This window comes from Toxorhynchites rutilus, chromosome 2 (assembly GCF_029784135.1).
Source record: "Toxorhynchites rutilus septentrionalis strain SRP chromosome 2, ASM2978413v1, whole genome shotgun sequence".
NCBI lineage: Eukaryota > Metazoa > Arthropoda > Insecta > Diptera > Culicidae > Toxorhynchites > Toxorhynchites rutilus.
This window is the reverse complement of record NC_073745.1, coordinates 345040683-345059796: the sequence shown is the minus strand read 5'-3', so window position 1 is coordinate 345059796 and position 19114 is coordinate 345040683. Positions and strand designations below refer to the sequence as shown.

General features: G+C 38.2%; 1 protein-coding gene across 2 annotated transcripts in view; it reads left to right on the top strand.

The window, feature by feature from the left end:
* LOC129771407 (capon-like protein) overlaps positions 1–15730 on the top strand; it is a 68388-nt gene extending 52658 nt beyond the window's left edge. For both annotated transcript variants that reach the window (XM_055775018.1, XM_055775009.1), the window contains one exon: positions 14385–15730. In XM_055775018.1, the coding sequence (XP_055630993.1) occupies positions 14385–14693 (309 nt within the window). In that variant the 3' untranslated portion in view covers positions 14694–15730. The remainder of the gene's footprint in view (positions 1–14384) is intronic.
* Positions 15731–19114: the final 3384 nt, after the last annotated feature.

The window sequence follows — 19114 nt, the reverse complement described above, 5'->3', positions numbered from 1 at the left end:
CATTTTGTAGGTGTGTATGTACAAACTGATTCCTATATATATTCATTTTGAAATTGGCTCTCCAGTTCTCAAAATAGTGTCCAAGCAAGAGAAGCAACGCTAGAAAATTTTGCTTGTGCAACGCGAAAATCCACGCTACTTGCGCACGAAATAGGCAAAATCGGACTTTAAGCAGCTTCCGGAACAGGATTAAAAACGGATATGGAATGAAGAAAAGTGGCTGACATCTTGAAACTATCCAAAAATATCTGATTTGGTATGCCACCTGCAGCTACGGCTGGAAAAGCGATATTTTCATCGCCACCGAAACCAATAACCAATACATATACGTCATGGAGTGCCTGAAGAAACTTATTTCGCACCCGGGTCGCTAGCAACCCTATTCGCATCCGGGTCGCTAGCAACCCTATCGCAACCACGTAGGTGACGTCCAAATTAAACCCCTATTGAACTGACAGAACTCAACATGTTGAGCAGGTATGCCAGGTGATTTTTTCGAATGTTTTCAGATGGTACGAAAAAAATGACTTCAAATGTCTTCACAATCATATCGCAGGAAACTAAAATTCATAACATACTTTTGAATAAAGTTTGATAGCTTATTCAATGTTTATTCTAATTGGTATTTTTATTTAGCGCATTTAATTAAACTTACAAGGATGTTTTGAAGTTTATTTCAATAAAAGTGAACAACAAATGTTTTGCGCGAAGTGCGAACTAAATATTGTAAGTTTAGAAATGATAATTGGCTTGGTAAACTATTGAATGGGTGAATATACTGCCCATGATTGCATAGGAGACGTAATCGACAACACCATTAGTGTCGGGAAAACGCATTTTTATTGTTTTTTTGCCTACAAGCATAACCATGTAAATTTCGATGAAATTATCTGTCCAGTTGAAGGATATTATCTGCAAAAAGAGGGCCTAGGAGATTTTTCGGATTAAAACATTTTGTTCCATTTGGAAAACGCTTGCATCTATTTATGCGGACAATCAATCGTTTCAATGAACATTTGTCCGCATAGCTAGACGTAATCACCAGGTTGCTCTGTCTGTAGCGTTAGTATTTACAATTCCGATAATAGTCAAAACGTCTCCGTCGGTAGTTTCATTTATTATCGGATGAAATCAAAAAGGTTTGGAAGAAATTGAGTGAAATGTCAGGAAAAGGTGCTCTTGATTTGTTGCGAGTCTATGATAGTACTTTTTTCCTGAAGAATACTCTGGAACAGCAGGTTCGAGTTTTTTCAATTAATCGAATTGGTAAAGGCAATCTGCAATGTTGGTAATTTTAGCAACATGATTTACCGATATAACGATCAATTGCATAAAGATGGTGGAGTGACTTACTCCAACGGTATGAGTAAATGCTGAGTATATGGAATAATTCAATATTGAATCCGAGGAGTTATAATGCTAAGAACCAATATTATTTTTATTTCACCACTGATCTGATTGTTTCATTATCTACTTGAAGATTCAAATGCAGAAATTTAAGTAATTATAACAATAAAAAACACAATTGCTTCTCTTTATTCATCGTGTACAAAAAAAAGTAATTATATGAGCAGCGTTTCAATGGTTTTTATATGCATCTATTAGGAAACACTAAATAATAAGACACTATCGTGACAGACATGTTTGGACTCTACAAAGAATGTGATTCAAATGTAGATTTAGCTTAAAGCACATAATACTGACAATTGTTGATTTTCGATCGATATATGAAAGCTGTATGGAACTACGTCTGTTATGCGGACAGACAGGGATTTTTCGGAAACGTTTTTTGATAATTTCTCAAATGTATTCAAACAAAAAAATGTTTGTTTGCATATTGAGCAAACTTATTACATTGTGTAGAATGCGAAACAGCGATATAGTCGATTTTGTTCATTTTGTCGTTTATGTATCCTACACAAACATGGGCAGTATAGCCCCAGTTTTCCACATAAACGGAACAGTGATAACTCAATTTGTTTATTTCAGCTTTGAAGTTTCGGTTGTAAATCAAATCATATCCATAAAACTAATTATCGAAACGGTATGTAACCGGAAAACCTTCGATTTGTGAAGTGGTCGTTTGAAAGATCTAGGTCAATCTATTGAATAATAGAAAATTATTTATTTTTATAATTTTATTGTTATTATTGATATTAGTATTTACTTTTAGTTCATTAAGAATATTTATATTTTACTTATTTTTTGAGAGAAGATTAATTCCTACATTATTTTTGATTTTAGGATGAGGTTATCAGCCAGAGCGTTTACAGGCAGGGATTTATTTATCATTTTATACTTTATTAGCTTCTTTACCTTTATTAATTGGAATTTTTTTGTTAAAAATGATTTAAATACCATAAATTTGATTATATTAAAATTTTTAAAATTTTTATATTTATGTATAATTTTTGCTTTTTTAGTAAAAATGCCAATATTTTTAGTTCATTTATGATTACCAAAAGCTCATGTTGAAGCTCCTATTTCTGGTTCTATAATTTTAGCTGGTGTTTTACTAAAATTAGGAGGTTATGGTTTATTACGTGTTTTTTCATTTTTACAAATTTTAGGTATAAAATTTAATTATTGATGAATTAGAATTAGTTTAATAGGGGGTGTGTTAATAAGATTAATTTGTTTACGTCAAATGGATTTAAAGGCATTAATTGCTTATTCTTCTGTAGCTCATATAGGGATTGTTTTAAGAGGTTTAATAACTATAACTTATTGAGGATTAAGAGGATCTTATACTTTAATAATTGCTCATGGTTTATGTTCTTCTGGATTATTTTGTTTAGCAAATATTTCTTATGAACGAATAAATAGACGAAGTTTATTAATTAATAGGGGGATATTAAATTTTATACCTAGAATAGCTTTATGATGATTTTTATTATGTGCTGGGAATATAGCGGCCCCTCCAACATTAAATTTATTAGGGGAAATTAGTTTAATAAATAGAATTGTAAGATGATCTTGATTAACTATAATTGGTTTAAGATTATTATCTTTTTTTAGAGCAGCATATACTCTTTATTTATTTTCATATAGTCAACATGGTAAAATTTATTCTGGGGTTAATTTTTTTTCTTTTGGGACAAGTCGAGAATATTTATTATTAATATTACATTGATTGCCTTTAAATTTTTTAATTTTAAAAAGTGATTTTTGTATATTATGAATTTAATTTAAATAGTTTAAAAAAAAATATTGTTGTGGTGTCAATAATATGAATTTTCATTTTAAATCGTGAATTCTTTAATTAATTATTGTAAGGTTAGATTTTATTTTTTAATTTTTATTAGATTTAGTTTCTTTATATTTAGTTTAAAATTTTTATTAAATGATTTAATTTATTTTATTGAATGAGAAATTATTTCTTTATATTCGATTTCAATTGTTATAACTTTTTTATTGGATTGAATAAGATTGATATTTATATCTTTTGTATTATTAATTTCTTCTTTAGTAATTTTACAATAAACAATAAAAATGCAATGTCACAGTCATTCGAATTCTCTAGCGCAAATGAACTAATGTCTTCTAGAGGCAATGAGACAACATGTATTCAGACCGCTTAAAGTTCTCCCGAATTATAGTAAAATTGGGTTTACCACTGATAGTTCTGTTTGAGATTTTCCTAGTGATGTTAGCCTCAATCATAAAGGGTGTGTCACATCAAATTGCATCACGAAAAAAAAACGCTGTAGAAATTCGCCCAGTAAACCGATCCTTTTGAAAATTTTAGACAGTAAAATAAAAACTATTAAACAACTTTTGGCATTTTCTTTTTATTCATACTTCGAGCCCAAGCCCGTATACTCGCACCTTCCTCTTTACCCCGTCCAAAAGGTTCTGTACAACGTCAGGTTGTAGTTTTTTTTAAACAGAAATCCATTTTCTCTTGAAGTCCGCCTCCGATTTGACAACTTTTGGGTTCTTCCGGAGGGCCTGCTTCATAATCGCCCAATATTTCTCTATTGGGCGAAGCTCCGGCGCGTTGGGCGGATTCATTTCCTTTGGCACGAAGGTGACCCCGTTGGCTTCGTACCACTCCAACACGTCCTTTGAATAGTGGCACGAAGCGAGATCCGGCCAGAAGATGGTCGGGCCCTCGTGCTGCTTCAATAGTGATGGGGAAGGGGGTACAGACTTAATCCACGTGGACAACCCCGTTTGAAGAACAAAAACATCTTTTAAATCTGAGGCGAGCCAGCCCAAGAGGCTGAAAGTCTCAAAAATATAGAATTAAAAAAATCTTTAAAAAACAAATTAAAATAAAACTTCAAAACTCTTCAAAGTTCTTCACCTTCCGGTCGATGGTTAGGTTCTCGAAGTATCGTTTTAGTACTCTGCTGACCGTGGATTGGACGATTCTCAGCATCTTACCGATGTCCCGATGTGACAACTCCAGATTCTCGAAATGAGTGCGCAGGAATAATTCACGACGCTCTTTTTCGTTCGACGACATTTTTCCAAATTTACGAAAAATTGACAGTGATCTATACACTCTTATCTGATTATAAGCGAAAGCTGAAGATATAATTCCTAAAAATTAAATTTCTACAGCGTTTTTTTCCGTGATGCAATTTGATGTGACACACCCTTTAGGACCCGGTTGATCGCAACCAACGAATTGAGCGTAGGCAGCATAAAGCTAGGCTCGCGCTCAGGGCTCACGCATTGATTTCCCCTGTTGGATGTGAACCACTGCGTCCATTATTCTGAACTATTGTGGTATATCCCATTTTTTATAATCCACTTCAAGCTTACCTACTGCTTATTGATGAAGAAGTAGACTGAAAGCTATAGCGAGATAGGTGCCAATCAGGAATACTCTGTTTGATAAATTTTATAATCCTGATCGGCGACGCAGACCAAATTTCCTTGGGCTCCAGAATAGCCTTATCAAGGTATTGAAGTCTGCGTCTAGTTAGAGCTCCACAATTACAGAGCAAATGTTCCGAGGTTTCGCTTTCGGTATTACAAAAACGACAAATATCATCTTGCACTAAACCTATGTTTTTGAGATGGTATTTACTCGGACAGGGTCCTGTTATAAGGCCTTTGATTGTGCCTAAGTCTTTCTTATTAAGACTCAGCAATTGTTGAGTAATTTTAATACTCGGCGTGATAAATTTTTTTGACTGGTTAAGTTGTACCGCCAACCAGTTGGCTAACACTTCCCGGTCTTCCCAGTTCTTCAGCTCACCTTTCAACACACATTCAGAAATTCCACAGAATGGTTCTGGACCAGTGAAAGGTGAGCTTGAGCCGTTCCTGGCAAGTTCATCTGCTCGCTCGTTTCCCTCTATTCCACAATGGCCAGGAATCCAGTACAGTTGTACCGAACTTATCCGACTTAGTTGCCGTAAGAGGAGAATGCATTCCCAGACAATTTTTGAGGAGCATTTAAAACCATTTAAAGCTTCAAGTGCCGCTTGACTGTCTGAGAATATGCAGATGTTAGCATGTCTATATTTTCTTTTAAGGCAGACATTTGAGCATTCTATTATCGCAGCTATTTCTGCTTGAAAAACTGTTGGCCAGTTTCCCATAAAGGGTGTGTCACATCAAATTGCATCACGGAAAAAACGCTGTAGAAATTTAATTTTTAGGAATTATATCTTCTGCTTTCGCTTATAATCAGATAAGAGTGTATAGATCACGTTGGCCATGCTTCACTGTCAATTTTTCGTAAATTTGGAAAAATGTCGTTGAACGAAAAAGAGCGCCGTGAATTAATCCTGTGCACTCATTTCGAGAATCCGGAGTTGTCACATCGGGACATCGGTAAGATGCTGGGAATCGTCCAATCCACGGTCAGCAGAGTACTAAAACGATACTTCGAGAACCTAACCATCAACCGGAAGGTGAAGAACGGCAAAAATGGATGCTCCGTCAGTGAAAAAGATCACAAGCGCGTAGTTAAGCAGTTTAGACGTGATCCGAGAAGTTCGGTCCGGGATGTCGCCAATAAGCTGAATTTGTCAAGTTCATTCGTCCAGCGGACCAAGCAGCGGGAGGGCCTGCGTACATACAAGGTTCAGAAGGCTCCTAACCGCGACGAAAGGCAAAACATGGTGGGGAAGACGCGAGCCCGGAAGCTGTACACCGAAATGCTGACGAAGCCGCATTGCCTGGTAATGGACGACGAAACCTACGTCAAAGCGGACTTTCGTCAGCTGCCGGGCCTGTTGTTCTTCTCCGCAGAGGACAAATTCAGCGTTCCGGAGGAGATTCGCAAGCAGAAACTATCCAAGTTTGCCAAAAAGTACATGGTGTGGCAAGCGATCTGCTCTTGCGGAAATTGGAGCGCCCCCTTCGTGATGACCGGCACGGTAAACGGGCAGGTTTACCTTAAGGAGTGCCTACAGAAGCGCTTACTACCACTATTGAAGCAGCACGAGGGCCCGACCATCTTCTGGCCGGATCTCGCTTCGTGCCACTATTCAAAGGACGTGTTGGAGTGGTACGAAGCCAACGGGGTCACCTTCGTGCCAAAGGAAATGAATCCGCCCAACGCGCCGGAGCTTCGCCCAATAGAGAAATATTGGGCGATTATGAAGCAGGCCCTCCGGAAGAACCCAAAAGTTGTCAAATCGGAGGCGGACTTCAAGAGAAAATGGATTTCTGTTCAAAAAAAACTACAACCTGACGTTGTACAGAACCTTATGGACGGGGTAAAGAGGAAGGTGCGAGCATACGGGCTTGGGCTCGAAGTATGAATAAAAAGAAAATGCCAAAAGTTGTTTAATAGTTTTTATTTTACTGTCTAAAATTTTCAAAAGGATCGGTCTACTGGGCGAATTTCTACAGCGTTTTTTCCGTGATGCAATTTGATGTGACACACCCTTTAGCTACAGAGATTTTTGTTCTGGGACCATACACTCCAGCACCTATTCTGATTCCCATTTTGCTTCGCATTGCTCCAGTAATTGCAATGCATGCTAGTCGTTGGAGTTTGTTTAGCTTTTTTGTAGCTACAGTCTCCTAGGTCTTTGGCCACCAGACTAATGAGGCATAGGTTATCCTAGGCCGCACGATGGCAGTGTAGACCCACATTACCATTTTTGGTTTAAGGCCCCATGTTCTTCCTATCATTTTAGAACATGCCCATAGGGCTGTATTGGCCTTACTGATTATTGCATCTAAGTGCGCATTCCAGTTGAGTTTAGCATCTAGGATAACACCTAGATATTTCACTGAAGCGCTGCATTTTATTTCCAGTCCCCCAAGATATAAAGACTGCAGATGCTGTTTTTTTCTTTTTGGTGAATGGAACAATTGTTGTTTTTGAGGGATTTATGCTCAGACCTTCTGTGGTACACCAAGTTTGTGTAAGGTTTAAGGCCATCTGCATTCTGCTCGATATGACGTCGTCGAACTTGCCTCGTATCATTATGACTAGATCATCGGCGAAGCCCACAATTTCAAAACCTTTTGCCTCTAAACTTGTCAGAAGGTTGTCAACTACTAGTGACCAAAGGAGAGGTGATAGAACACCTCCTTGTGGGCAACCCTTTGTTGCAATCAATAATTAGACGACCCGCCCAGCCCCGAGGTGATTTTTCTGTGTGTGAGCATGCCATGGATCCATTCAACTATATAGTTATCGAAGTGTCTTCTTCTCATTGCCTGTGCCATTGATAGATAAGAAGCATTATCAAAAGCACCTTCGATGTCAAGAAACGCACATAATGCAGTTTCTTCTAACAAGAGAGATTTTTCAATTTTTGTCACAAGCATGTGTAGTGCTGTTATTGTGGATTTGCCTGATTGGTAGGCAAACTGGTATTTGGATAGTGGGTGTTTGGACATGAATACAGACTTGATGTATTCATATAATACTTTTTCCATAGTTTTCAACAGTATTGATGATAAACTAATTGGTCTGAAAGCCTTTGGAAGTGATTTGTCGCGTTTTCCCGCTTTTGGGATGAAAACTACTTTCACAAGTCTCCATATCGAAGGAATGTGCTCTAGTATCAGACTTGCCTTAAAGATCTCGATTAGAAACGGAATTAGTTTTGATTCTCCATTTTGAATCAGGGCTGGAAAAATCCCATCTGCACCTGCAGATTTGTAAGGTAGAAAGGATCTCACCGCGTTTACTACTCTGGCCCTCGTGAAGACTAACCCAGCAACTATGTTAGCGACATCCTTTGTACTTTCGGGTCCTATGAGACGCCTTCGAGAGCATATTGTGTCGCCATTATAGCCAGGATTTGTATCCTAGTGGACAGATGTAGATCCCGGAAAGTGAGTCTTCATCAGTAAGTCTAGTACTTCTGAGGGGGTTTTTGTGAACGAACCGTCATCCTTTTTAAGCGATCCAAGCCCGTTCGAGTGGTCTTTTGCCAAAGTCTTGTTGAGTCTAGCAACGATTGGGGTATTTTCAATGCTTTCGCAGTTATATACCCAGGATTTTCGTTTAGATCGTCTCAGTTCTCTACTGTACTCAGTTAGGGCTCTCTTATATTGAGACCAGTCCGAGGTAATTTTTGCTCTGTTGATCAGTTTACGCGCCGTTTTGCGAAGCCGTTCGAGCCTTTTATTCCACCAAGGAAAGTTTCTTGTCGAAGAAACTTTTCTCAGTGGGCAATTACTGTTGTAGGCAGAGACTATCGTTTCATTTAATTCTTTTGTAGCTGATTCAAGCTGCTGAATCGACCTTATTTTCGAGTTTAGAGTTTTAGACTCGAGTTCAAGTGCATACCGATCCCAATTGGTTTTTTTGGGATCTCGGTATTCTCTATGAACTTCCATGCCACCATTCCATTCAAAAATAATGTGTCTATGATCAGACAAAGACGCCTCTTCGGAAACGTGCCAGTTATGGATATTTTCTTGAATAGCCGGGCTGCACAGCGTTAGATCTAAGACTTCATGTCTGATAGCGTTAATGAAGGTTGGTTCATTCCCTTTGTTAGCAATATCTATGTTGTTTGACGAGAGAAATTCTAAAAGACACTCACCTCGGTAGTTAATATCCGTACTTGCCCACATGGTGTGATGAGCGTTGGCATCACTTCCGATAATGAAGTCCTTGTTAATTTCCCTGCAGTAGTTTACAAACGCCGCTACCTCTCGTGGAGGAACCTCAGGAACGTTGCCTGGAAAGTAAGCCGACGCAATTACGATGTCGGCCCTTCCTTTGGCGGTAGGAACTTCCACTCTGATCGCGACGATGACCCTTTGAATGAACTATGTAATAGGAAAGCATTTAATGTTTGCATTTACTAAGACAGCAGCTCTTGGGGAGTCATACTTGTCATCATAGAACAACTTACATGAACCTGTTTGAATACCTAGTATTCTTCCTTTGTGAACCCAAGGCTCTTGTATAAGAGCTAGATCCACAGCGTCTTTTGTAAACCTCCTAGATAGCACGCTCGACGCTGCTTTGGCGTGGTGGAGGTTTATTTGCAGAACTTTAGTGTTCTGCATTAGGTTGGGTTATCCGATCTGGTGGTTCATTTGGGAGGATCGGATTCCCATCTGTTTTTTTGAAAATCAGGTCAGGTTTTTTGCTTGTTCCAGTTTCCGTATTCGTATTGGATCTGGGATGGGTTTGAAGAAACTCACCTTTTTTACTTGGCATAATCGAGGTTCCTAACCTGTTTGCGATAACTGTTGAGTTTGTACCGCTTGGGCCGGGAATACTCAGAATGCCAAGCTTCTTATTTTTCGGAGAAGCTTCACGAGGGCGCTTTGGTTTGCCAGAAACCCTTCTGACGACTTCTTGAGCATTTTGTGGTTCCACTATTTTGGAGTCACTAGTCTCTGAAGACTTCAGATTTCCTAGGTTTTTGGAATTTTTAGGTTCCCCGTTTTTTGGCCGCAGATCTCCTTTGAATATACCGGAGCTTTTATGGATTATGACTTGGCGCTGCTTTGGATTTGTTTTCCTCAGCTTTGTTTCGCCAAATCGGAAGTTTATATTGAAGTTTGTGCTAGTTAGTTAACGCATTGAAGCTTCGTCGACTGTTAGCGTCCAGTCCGCGTGAATTTCGTTGGGATTGGATCTCTTTAGTATTCGCCATTTATCGGTGGAGATATTTTCATTTTGACTCTCAATGAGGCTTTTGAGTCTCTCGTCACTGAATGTTGCGCTTTGTGGGAAAAAGGCATGGAGAATTTCTGGACGCGGAATATTTTTGGCATCTAGAGCAACCAGTTTGATGTTGTCGTCTAGGATTATCCCGGGAACCACTTTCTTCAACCATTCCGAAGTTTGATGGTCTTTGCACGAAAGGATTAGATAACCTGACTTATACGAGCAATTGAAAAATTTGGGCTAAACCGGCTCGTTTTTTTGTTGCTCTATTGCAATGAGTAGAGCATTTTGGGCCGAATCTAACTGAGCCATAGTGAGATCGGTGTTGGGATAGTTCTCCGGGAGTATTCCAACTTTGATCTGTTCCAAAGCTTCCTTGAATGAGATTCCAGTTTCGACAGAAGTTATTGCGGAGTCTTTGTTTTGAAGAGTGTTTTGGGCATGATGTAAATTTGTTCAGTCATCGTAATGACCTGTAGCCAATTATTCCGTTGGATAATTTCCTTCAGGAAGCTATGTTGGGTATGGGATGGGTGTCCATCCGGAAGGTTTATTTGCCGTTGTGCAATTAAAATCACTGCTGCAAGATCGCAAGGAGCACTTAATTGTTGATATTAGATTATGATTTCCGAAGTTTGATGGTCTTTGCACGAAAGGATTAGATAACCTGACTTATACGAGCAATTGAAAAATTTGGGCTTAACCGGCTCGTTTCTTTGTTGCTCTATTGCAATGAGTAGAGCATTTTGGGCCGAATCTAACTGAGCCGTAGTGAGATCGGTGTTGGGATAGTTCTCCGGGAGTATTCCAACTTTGATCTGTTCCAAAGCTTCCTTGAATGAGATTCCAGTTTCGACAGAAGTTATTGCGGAGTCTTTGTTTTGAAGAGTGTTTTGGGCATGATGTAAATTTGTTCAGTCATCGTAATGACCTGTAGCCAATTATTCCGTTGGATAATTTCCTTCAGGAAGCTATGTTGGGTATGGGATGGGTGTCCATCCGGAAGGTTTATTTGCCGTTGTGCAATTAAAATCACTGCTGCAAGATCGCAAGGAGCACTTAATTGTTGATATTAGATTATGATTTCCGAAGTTTGATGGTCTTTGCACGAAAGGATTAGATAACCTGACTTATACGAGCAATTGAAAAATTTGGGCTTAACCGGCTCGTTTCTTTGTTGCTCTATTGCAATGAGTAGAGCATTTTGGGCCGAATCTAACTGAGCCGTAGTGAGATCGGTGTTGGGATAGTTCTCCGGGAGTATTCCAACTTTGATCTGTTCCAAAGCTTCCTTGAATGAGATTCCAGTTTCGACAGAAGTTATTGCGGAGTCTTTGTTTTGAAGAGTGTTTTGGGCATGATGTAAATTTGTTCAGTCATCGTAATGACCTGTAGCCAATTATTCCGTTGGATAATTTCCTTCAGGAAGCTATGTTGGGTATGGGATGGGTGTCCATCCGGAAGGTTTATTTGCCGTTGTGCAATTAAAATCACTGCTGCAAGATCGCAAGGAGCACTTAATTGTTGATATTAGATTATGATTTCCGAAGTTTGATGGTCTTTGCACGAAAGGATTAGATAACCTGACTTATACGAGCAATTGAAAAATTTGGGCTTAACCGGCTCGTTTCTTTGTTGCTCTATTGCAATGAGTAGAGCATTTTGGGCCGAATCTAACTGAGCCGTAGTGAGATCGGTGTTGGGATAGTTCTCCGGGAGTATTCCAACTTTGATCTGTTCCAAAGCTTCCTTGAATGAGATTCCAGTTTCGACAGAAGTTATTGCGGAGTCTTTGTTTTGAAGAGTGTTTTGGGCATGATGTAAATTTGTTCAGTCATCGTAATGACCTGTAGCCAATTATTCCGTTGGATAATTTCCTTCAGGAAGCTATGTTGGGTATGGGATGGGTGTCCATCCGGAAGGTTTATTTGCCGTTGTGCAATTAAAATCACTGCTGCAAGATCGCAAGGAGCACTTAATTGTTGATATTAGATTATGATTTCCGAAGTTTGATGGTCTTTGCACGAAAGGATTAGATAACCTGACTTATACGAGCAATTGAAAAATTTGGGCTTAACCGGCTCGTTTCTTTGTTGCTCTATTGCAATGAGTAGAGCATTTTGGGCCGAATCTAACTGAGCCGTAGTGAGATCGGTGTTGGGATAGTTCTCCGGGAGTATTCCAACTTTGATCTGTTCCAAAGCTTCCTTGAATGAGATTCCAGTTTCGACAGAAGTTATTGCGGAGTCTTTGTTTTGAAGAGTGTTTTGGGCATGATGTAAATTTGTTCAGTCATCGTAATGACCTGTAGCCAATTATTCCGTTGGATAATTTCCTTCAGGAAGCTATGTTGGGTATGGGATGGGTGTCCATCCGGAAGGTTTATTTGCCGTTGTGCAATTAAAATCACTGCTGCAAGATCGCAAGGAGCACTTAATTGTTGATATTAGATTATGATTTCCGAAGTTTGATGGTCTTTGCACGAAAGGATTAGATAACCTGACTTATACGAGCAATTGAAAAATTTGGGCTTAACCGGCTCGTTTCTTTGTTGCTCTATTGCAATGAGTAGAGCATTTTGGGCCGAATCTAACTGAGCCGTAGTGAGATCGGTGTTGGGATAGTTCTCCGGGAGTATTCCAACTTTGATCTGTTCCAAAGCTTCCTTGAATGAGATTCCAGTTTCGACAGAAGTTATTGCGGAGTCTTTGTTTTGAAGAGTGTTTTGGGCATGATGTAAATTTGTTCAGTCATCGTAATGACCTGTAGCCAATTATTCCGTTGGATAATTTCCTTCAGGAAGCTATGTTGGGTATGGGATGGGTGTCCATCCGGAAGGTTTATTTGCCGTTGTGCAATTAAAATCACTGCTGCAAGATCGCAAGGAGCACTTAATTGTTGATATTAGATTATGATTTCCGAAGTTTGATGGTCTTTGCACGAAAGGATTAGATAACCTGACTTATACGAGCAATTGAAAAATTTGGGCTTAACCGGCTCGTTTCTTTGTTGCTCTATTGCAATGAGTAGAGCATTTTGGGCCGAATCTAACTGAGCCGTAGTGAGATCGGTGTTGGGATAGTTCTCCGGGAGTATTCCAACTTTGATCTGTTCCAAAGCTTCCTTGAATGAGATTCCAGTTTCGACAGAAGTTATTGCGGAGTCTTTGTTTTGAAGAGTGTTTTGGGCATGATGTAAATTTGTTCAGTCATCGTAATGACCTGTAGCCAATTATTCCGTTGGATAATTTCCTTCAGGAAGCTATGTTGGGTATGGGATGGGTGTCCATCCGGAAGGTTTATTTGCCGTTGTGCAATTAAAATCACTGCTGCAAGATCGCAAGGAGCACTTAATTTTTGATATTAGATTATGATTTCGCACCGCACTAGATAGCTTCATCGCACATTAAGCTGACTGCAGATATTGCTTCTCAACAAAACGATGTTCTTGGATGCACATTCAAAAAATCAAATTCAAATTTTGATCGTTCCACTGTTTAATTCGTTCCATGTAGAAGTTCTTTGGCTTATCTGTGAAAAACATTCTCAAGTCATAAACAACAATTTTAATGTCGATCTTTGCCTTTCCATCAAGAGAGTTCTACAGGGTTCGAATTTTGGCAGTCACACGATACAAGGTTCGAGTGCAAGGTATTTCGCTGATGGAAATTCGGTTAATCTTGTTCCTTTGCGTTAATCCATGTGATAGGTGTCATATCTAGTATCTTTGCGTACCTGGCTTTTTTTCAAATGATTCCAAACTGTCACATGTTTCATTCATAGTACATTTATTATCTCCTGACGGCTTGCATGCTGCCTTGCTCGACCAACATTTCATCGACTTTTTAGAGACTGACCGACCAGGACATGGTTTATATTTTACATCAAAAATTCCAGAACGAAATCGAACAAACCACTTCTTCACTTACAGACAAATGTTACCAATTGTTCATGAGTTGAAAAGCTTGGTAAAAGTTATGAATTTTATTCTCCTAAGAAATATATTAAAGTTTATAAACAAAATATAATCACCAATAAATATTCCAAGTTGACTGTCAGTGATCTGAACCACCAAAGATGGATCGAGTAACAGAGTTACCAAAGGCGAAAGGCGGAATTACAGTTGTGGTTAGATGAGATTTGAAGTCGTCTCCTTTTCGGTTATCGACCCGATAGGAGCTAAAATGTTAGAATAAAGCGAGTAACTGCGTTATACCGCATCACTTATTTATTCCTATAATTTTGTTAAACAACAGCCATCATCCAATAAACATTATTCAATTTCACTATAAGCATCTCCTGACGCCATTTTATTTCAATTGCAGCTTTCATCAACCGCTAAGGTTGCCCGGTGGTTTCATCAACTACAATGGACAAATCAACCACAATCTCTTTCAAGACCAGAGAGTGGATTCGTTTCAGGGGACTCGCGTTCGGAGAAGAATCAAAAATCAGAAGCAGATATAACGGATAGTTTTACCAAAGACCATCAGCAGCAGCAGCAGCACCACAACGTAGATTTATGCGATGAATATTTATTAATTGAAGGAAGTAGCAACTTATGGAGCAAATTGAATGTCAAAAAACGTAAAAAGCTTTTAAATATGAAGTTAGGAAAGGTAACCACATTTTGAAAATACAAAGTTTGTTGAATCATCCAGTCGATTGTATCATTCGTTTTTGTGAAGGTTATTTCATTTACAGACAAAAGTAAATGTAATTAAACATTATTGATGCTTGGTTTGATACTTAATGGCATGGCTAGTAAAAGAAGAATTAGTTGTGTTGCGCCATGATATTTTATAGTGACTTTGACGAAGATGTTTGGCAATCGTGCTGAAATGAAGATTTAGAGATAAAAAACAGGCATGATGCTGAAAATAGTTTGTTGCTTATTCTCAATTTCCTTCGAACATTTTCAACTATTACAAATTATAAAAAGTGCTCCACGAAGACATTTAGATCGTGTTAAAATATTATTCAAATAAATTTTTATTTCTTTATTTATATTCTAAGATTCGAATTCTTTTACATATATTGTCCGGAGATAGATATTATTTGTACGTACTATCAAAAAATAATAATTTAGTAACAATATCATTTATCCGTGAAAACTCATTAAAATAAGATTTGTGCTTTGTTTAATATTAGTAAATAAAATCAGTATTTCTTCCAAAATTCAGTCCGGGCAAAATAAAAAAAAAACGGCATTAGATAACTTTAACGAAGGAATATATTTGAAAAGAGTAGATAATTATGACAAATGATTAGAACAATACTTAAGACTGAGGAATAGGTTAATATTATATAGATTTACAACATATCTTTATGAATAAATACGAAATGTTAGAAAAATTATTGAATATTTCAAATTATGATCAGAGAAATCACTTTTGTATACAACATAAGATATTTTTCTGCCAACAGAAAATTTGACAGAGGAAGTTTGTTTCAAATATTGCATTTATTTCAATTTTATAAATTGGATCACATTTTGCGCTCAACAGAAAGTCGAAATAAGATGCTCGATTAAAATAAAAACAAATATAATTTATTCAATTTTTTTTAGGCGAACAGGTGCATGTATTATCATTATTGTTAATTTCAGATCAAAATTATTGAATAAGTACTGTGGTACGATATACAAGAGATATGCAAGAAGTAAATAAATGACAACATAGCTTGTTTATGTCTACATTATTCATCAAGAATGAAAGCTCACTGAAGAAGTAATGCTTCTCCAAAAGGAAATCCTTGTACCTTGAGAATGAAAAGCGGGTCTCATTCTTATATATATCTTATATATATATATATATATATATATATATATATATATATATATATATATATATATATATATATATATATATATATATATACAGGGTGCGGCAGCATAACTTCCTTTTTTCAAAACTCTAAAGTACATGTCTAAAGTTTTTATTTACATTGTTTTGAAGATCAAATCTTTTAGGTGACGTCCCCCATTCTCCATACATTGCGTAAACCGATTTCTGGCGTTTATCATGACTCTTGTTAGCTGAGCAGGCGTTATGTTGGCAATTTCTTCTTGGATTGGTCTTCAAATCTTGTAGGGTTCTTAGACGGTTCACATAAACACGGGATTTCAAAAAACCCCATGGACAAAAATAACAAGGGGACAGATCGGGAGAGCGTGCCGACCATTCCAAATCGCCTCTAATTGAGATAAGGCGCTCTGGAAAGTGTTTCCTCAAAACAGCCATCGATGCTCTTCAAGTGTGTGCTGTTGCACCGTCTTGTTGGAACCAAGTGTCCCCCAAATCCAAATTTTCTGGGAAAAAAATATTGTAGCATGTTCACATACCGGTCCGAATTCGCTGTCACTTTAACCTCATTTTCCTAAAAAAAACCAGGGACCAATAATTCCACCTGAGGAAATTGCACACCACACTGTGACTTTGGGTGAATGCAAAGGCTTTTGATGCAATTCTCGAGGGTTGGTGTCAGCCCAGTAGCGCATGTTTTGTTTGTTAACCGACCCACACAAATGAAAATGGGCTTCATCGCAATAACCGAACATCCGCTTGAAAAGTACACCTCAACGGGAAAGGCACACTCCTCACTATTCCAACGCATGATGGCGACTGAACCGTGTCGGGACAAAACTTTATGTTATGCTGCCTTGTGTGTATATATATATATATATATATATATATATATATATATATATATATATATATATATATATATATATATCAGCACTCTTTCTGTTGATTCACTTTGCAACATCTGAACAGTCCTCTTTATGTTTTGTACAGCGATCTTGTCGACTTTGTTTGAACTGTCTTTCGCATTCCACTGTTTTTGCATTTTCATGCATTTCTGACGAAAATGGCCAGATTGATAAACTAGGTGGTTATGAGAATATCGCCTTCCAATGCAGAGAGCCTGACAAACCAAGTAGTTTTAAGAGAACTTTCATGGTCTTGAAGATGTCCGTCACCATTCTTCTTTTCGTCGCGGTTTGAGACTCCTGTCCGGAAGCTGCTTGAATTCTGATTTTAAGAACGTGTTGTCGTCCATAACGACGCATATTGGCTGTCATGTTCTACCTGTCAAGCCGGAGTTTTCACCTTGTAGGACAACCCGACGCGTTTGTCTACATTTTCGCGTTGCGTGGAGCTTTTGCTCGAACGACGTTTTGTAAACTGAAGAGCATACGTCAAAATCAAAATAGAGGAATTACCTTACACTCACACGCCTAAAAATGAGAAATACGTAAAATTTATTGGGTTTGCAACTAAATTTGTTCCATTTCCACAATATTACTATGATGCTATAGTTAGTCGACGACGCCAGTCATTCACTGAATCGTGTAGAGTCGACATCTATCATCCAGATATTGTTTACAAGTCATACACTATTAATTAACGCTATTTGCAGGAAGTTTTGATTTTCTGTTTCCATTGGAAGAAAAGTGCAACTGAAACGCGTCAAATGCTTGTGAAAGTTTATGGGGACTCTGCACCATCGGATAGATTTTGTAGGGAATGAATGATTCGGACGATTTGAAGGTGGTAAATTTGGTGTTTATTTATTTATTTATTCGTCTTCGGTTTATTCGTACAGACTCGGATTGGGCGATCTTTAATAATAGAAAAGATTGATCTTGTCGAATCGATTTTCCAAACGGCGTGGGGTTCGATCCATGATTAAATCGGTACCAAAGAATCGATCTTTGTCGAATCGATCGTTGCCGAATCGATCTTTGATAAATTAAAAACTTTTTTTTCGTTCATAGCAATTGATCCATTTAAAGCGATATTTTGCCGAAAACGTCCAGATTATACGACGAGTCAATAATATTCTATCATGAATGTGTGCCAATGAGCGTCCGCGGGATGATCGGAGACCGGTGATTGACTGCTGAGAACATGGCGAAAAATGTCCCGAGTACCCAATCAACTTGATCGCTAGACTGACGATGCCCGTGTTGCCAGAGCTCGGCATGCCACATATCTTCTCTATTCTCCGAAGAATTGAACAAAAAAGACGAAAATAACAAATGAATGTAGATTTTGTTTCAGGGTATATTTTTGAACCACATTTCGGATGTATGAGCTAGTTGATGAAGTTTAACTACCAAAATATCGAAACAAGTTCTGTTCTGCTATTGTCTGTATTCGTTCCAAAATATTTACTATTCCGGAGAGATCATCATTGAAGAGAAAAAGGAAACAAGTATGCGATGATATATTGTGCTTATTTTTTGAGTTCATGAAATAAATTTTCAATACATTAACATTTTTTTTTTGTCTCGAGCATTATTTTTTTTGGTCCTGATCCACGTGCTACATACGGTCCCGAGCCGTACTTGTTCTGCGCGATCGTGCCGGTCCGCAAAAAAAAAATCACTTCCAAATTTATTTTTATTATTAAGATTTTTCAAACGGTCGTCCCGATCCACATTTTTTTCATTTTCTTTTGTACCCATACGGTCGTCCCGAGTTGTGCCCGTTTGTGTAGTCGTCCCAAATCATGTCTATCCACTTTCAGTTTATCCAAAATAGTTCTGCTACTTGTTAAAGGGGTAATACCGGGCTGACCATTCATGTCTTCGTCGCAGTAATGGAATACCAGTGCTCGGAATTTCGAATTGTCCCCACAAAAGGTTCTACACATAAAAACTTTAATGAGAAACAAAACTGATTCTTCTAATTTCTGCTTGAAATGTTTTACACACGGTGGGAATCACACAAAATGCACTTTGAAAACTTGCAACTTTTGTGTCACTTAATTCCCACGCAGAGCTCCTGAATATATTTCGGTTCAGGGCGGTGTCCGATTATCCTATTTAATCCTCGCTCCTGGCAGGATCGCCAAAATGTGTGCCCGTAAGCGTCCCTTGGATAATTGGAGACCGCCCGAAGCCGAGAAGTGACTGACTGCTGAGAACATGGCGGAAAATGTTCCGAATACACGGTCAACTTGATCGCTAGACTGACGATACCTGTGTTGCCTGAACTCGACATGCCACACAATGACAACACATAATCTCATGTAGCTGTTCGATTTA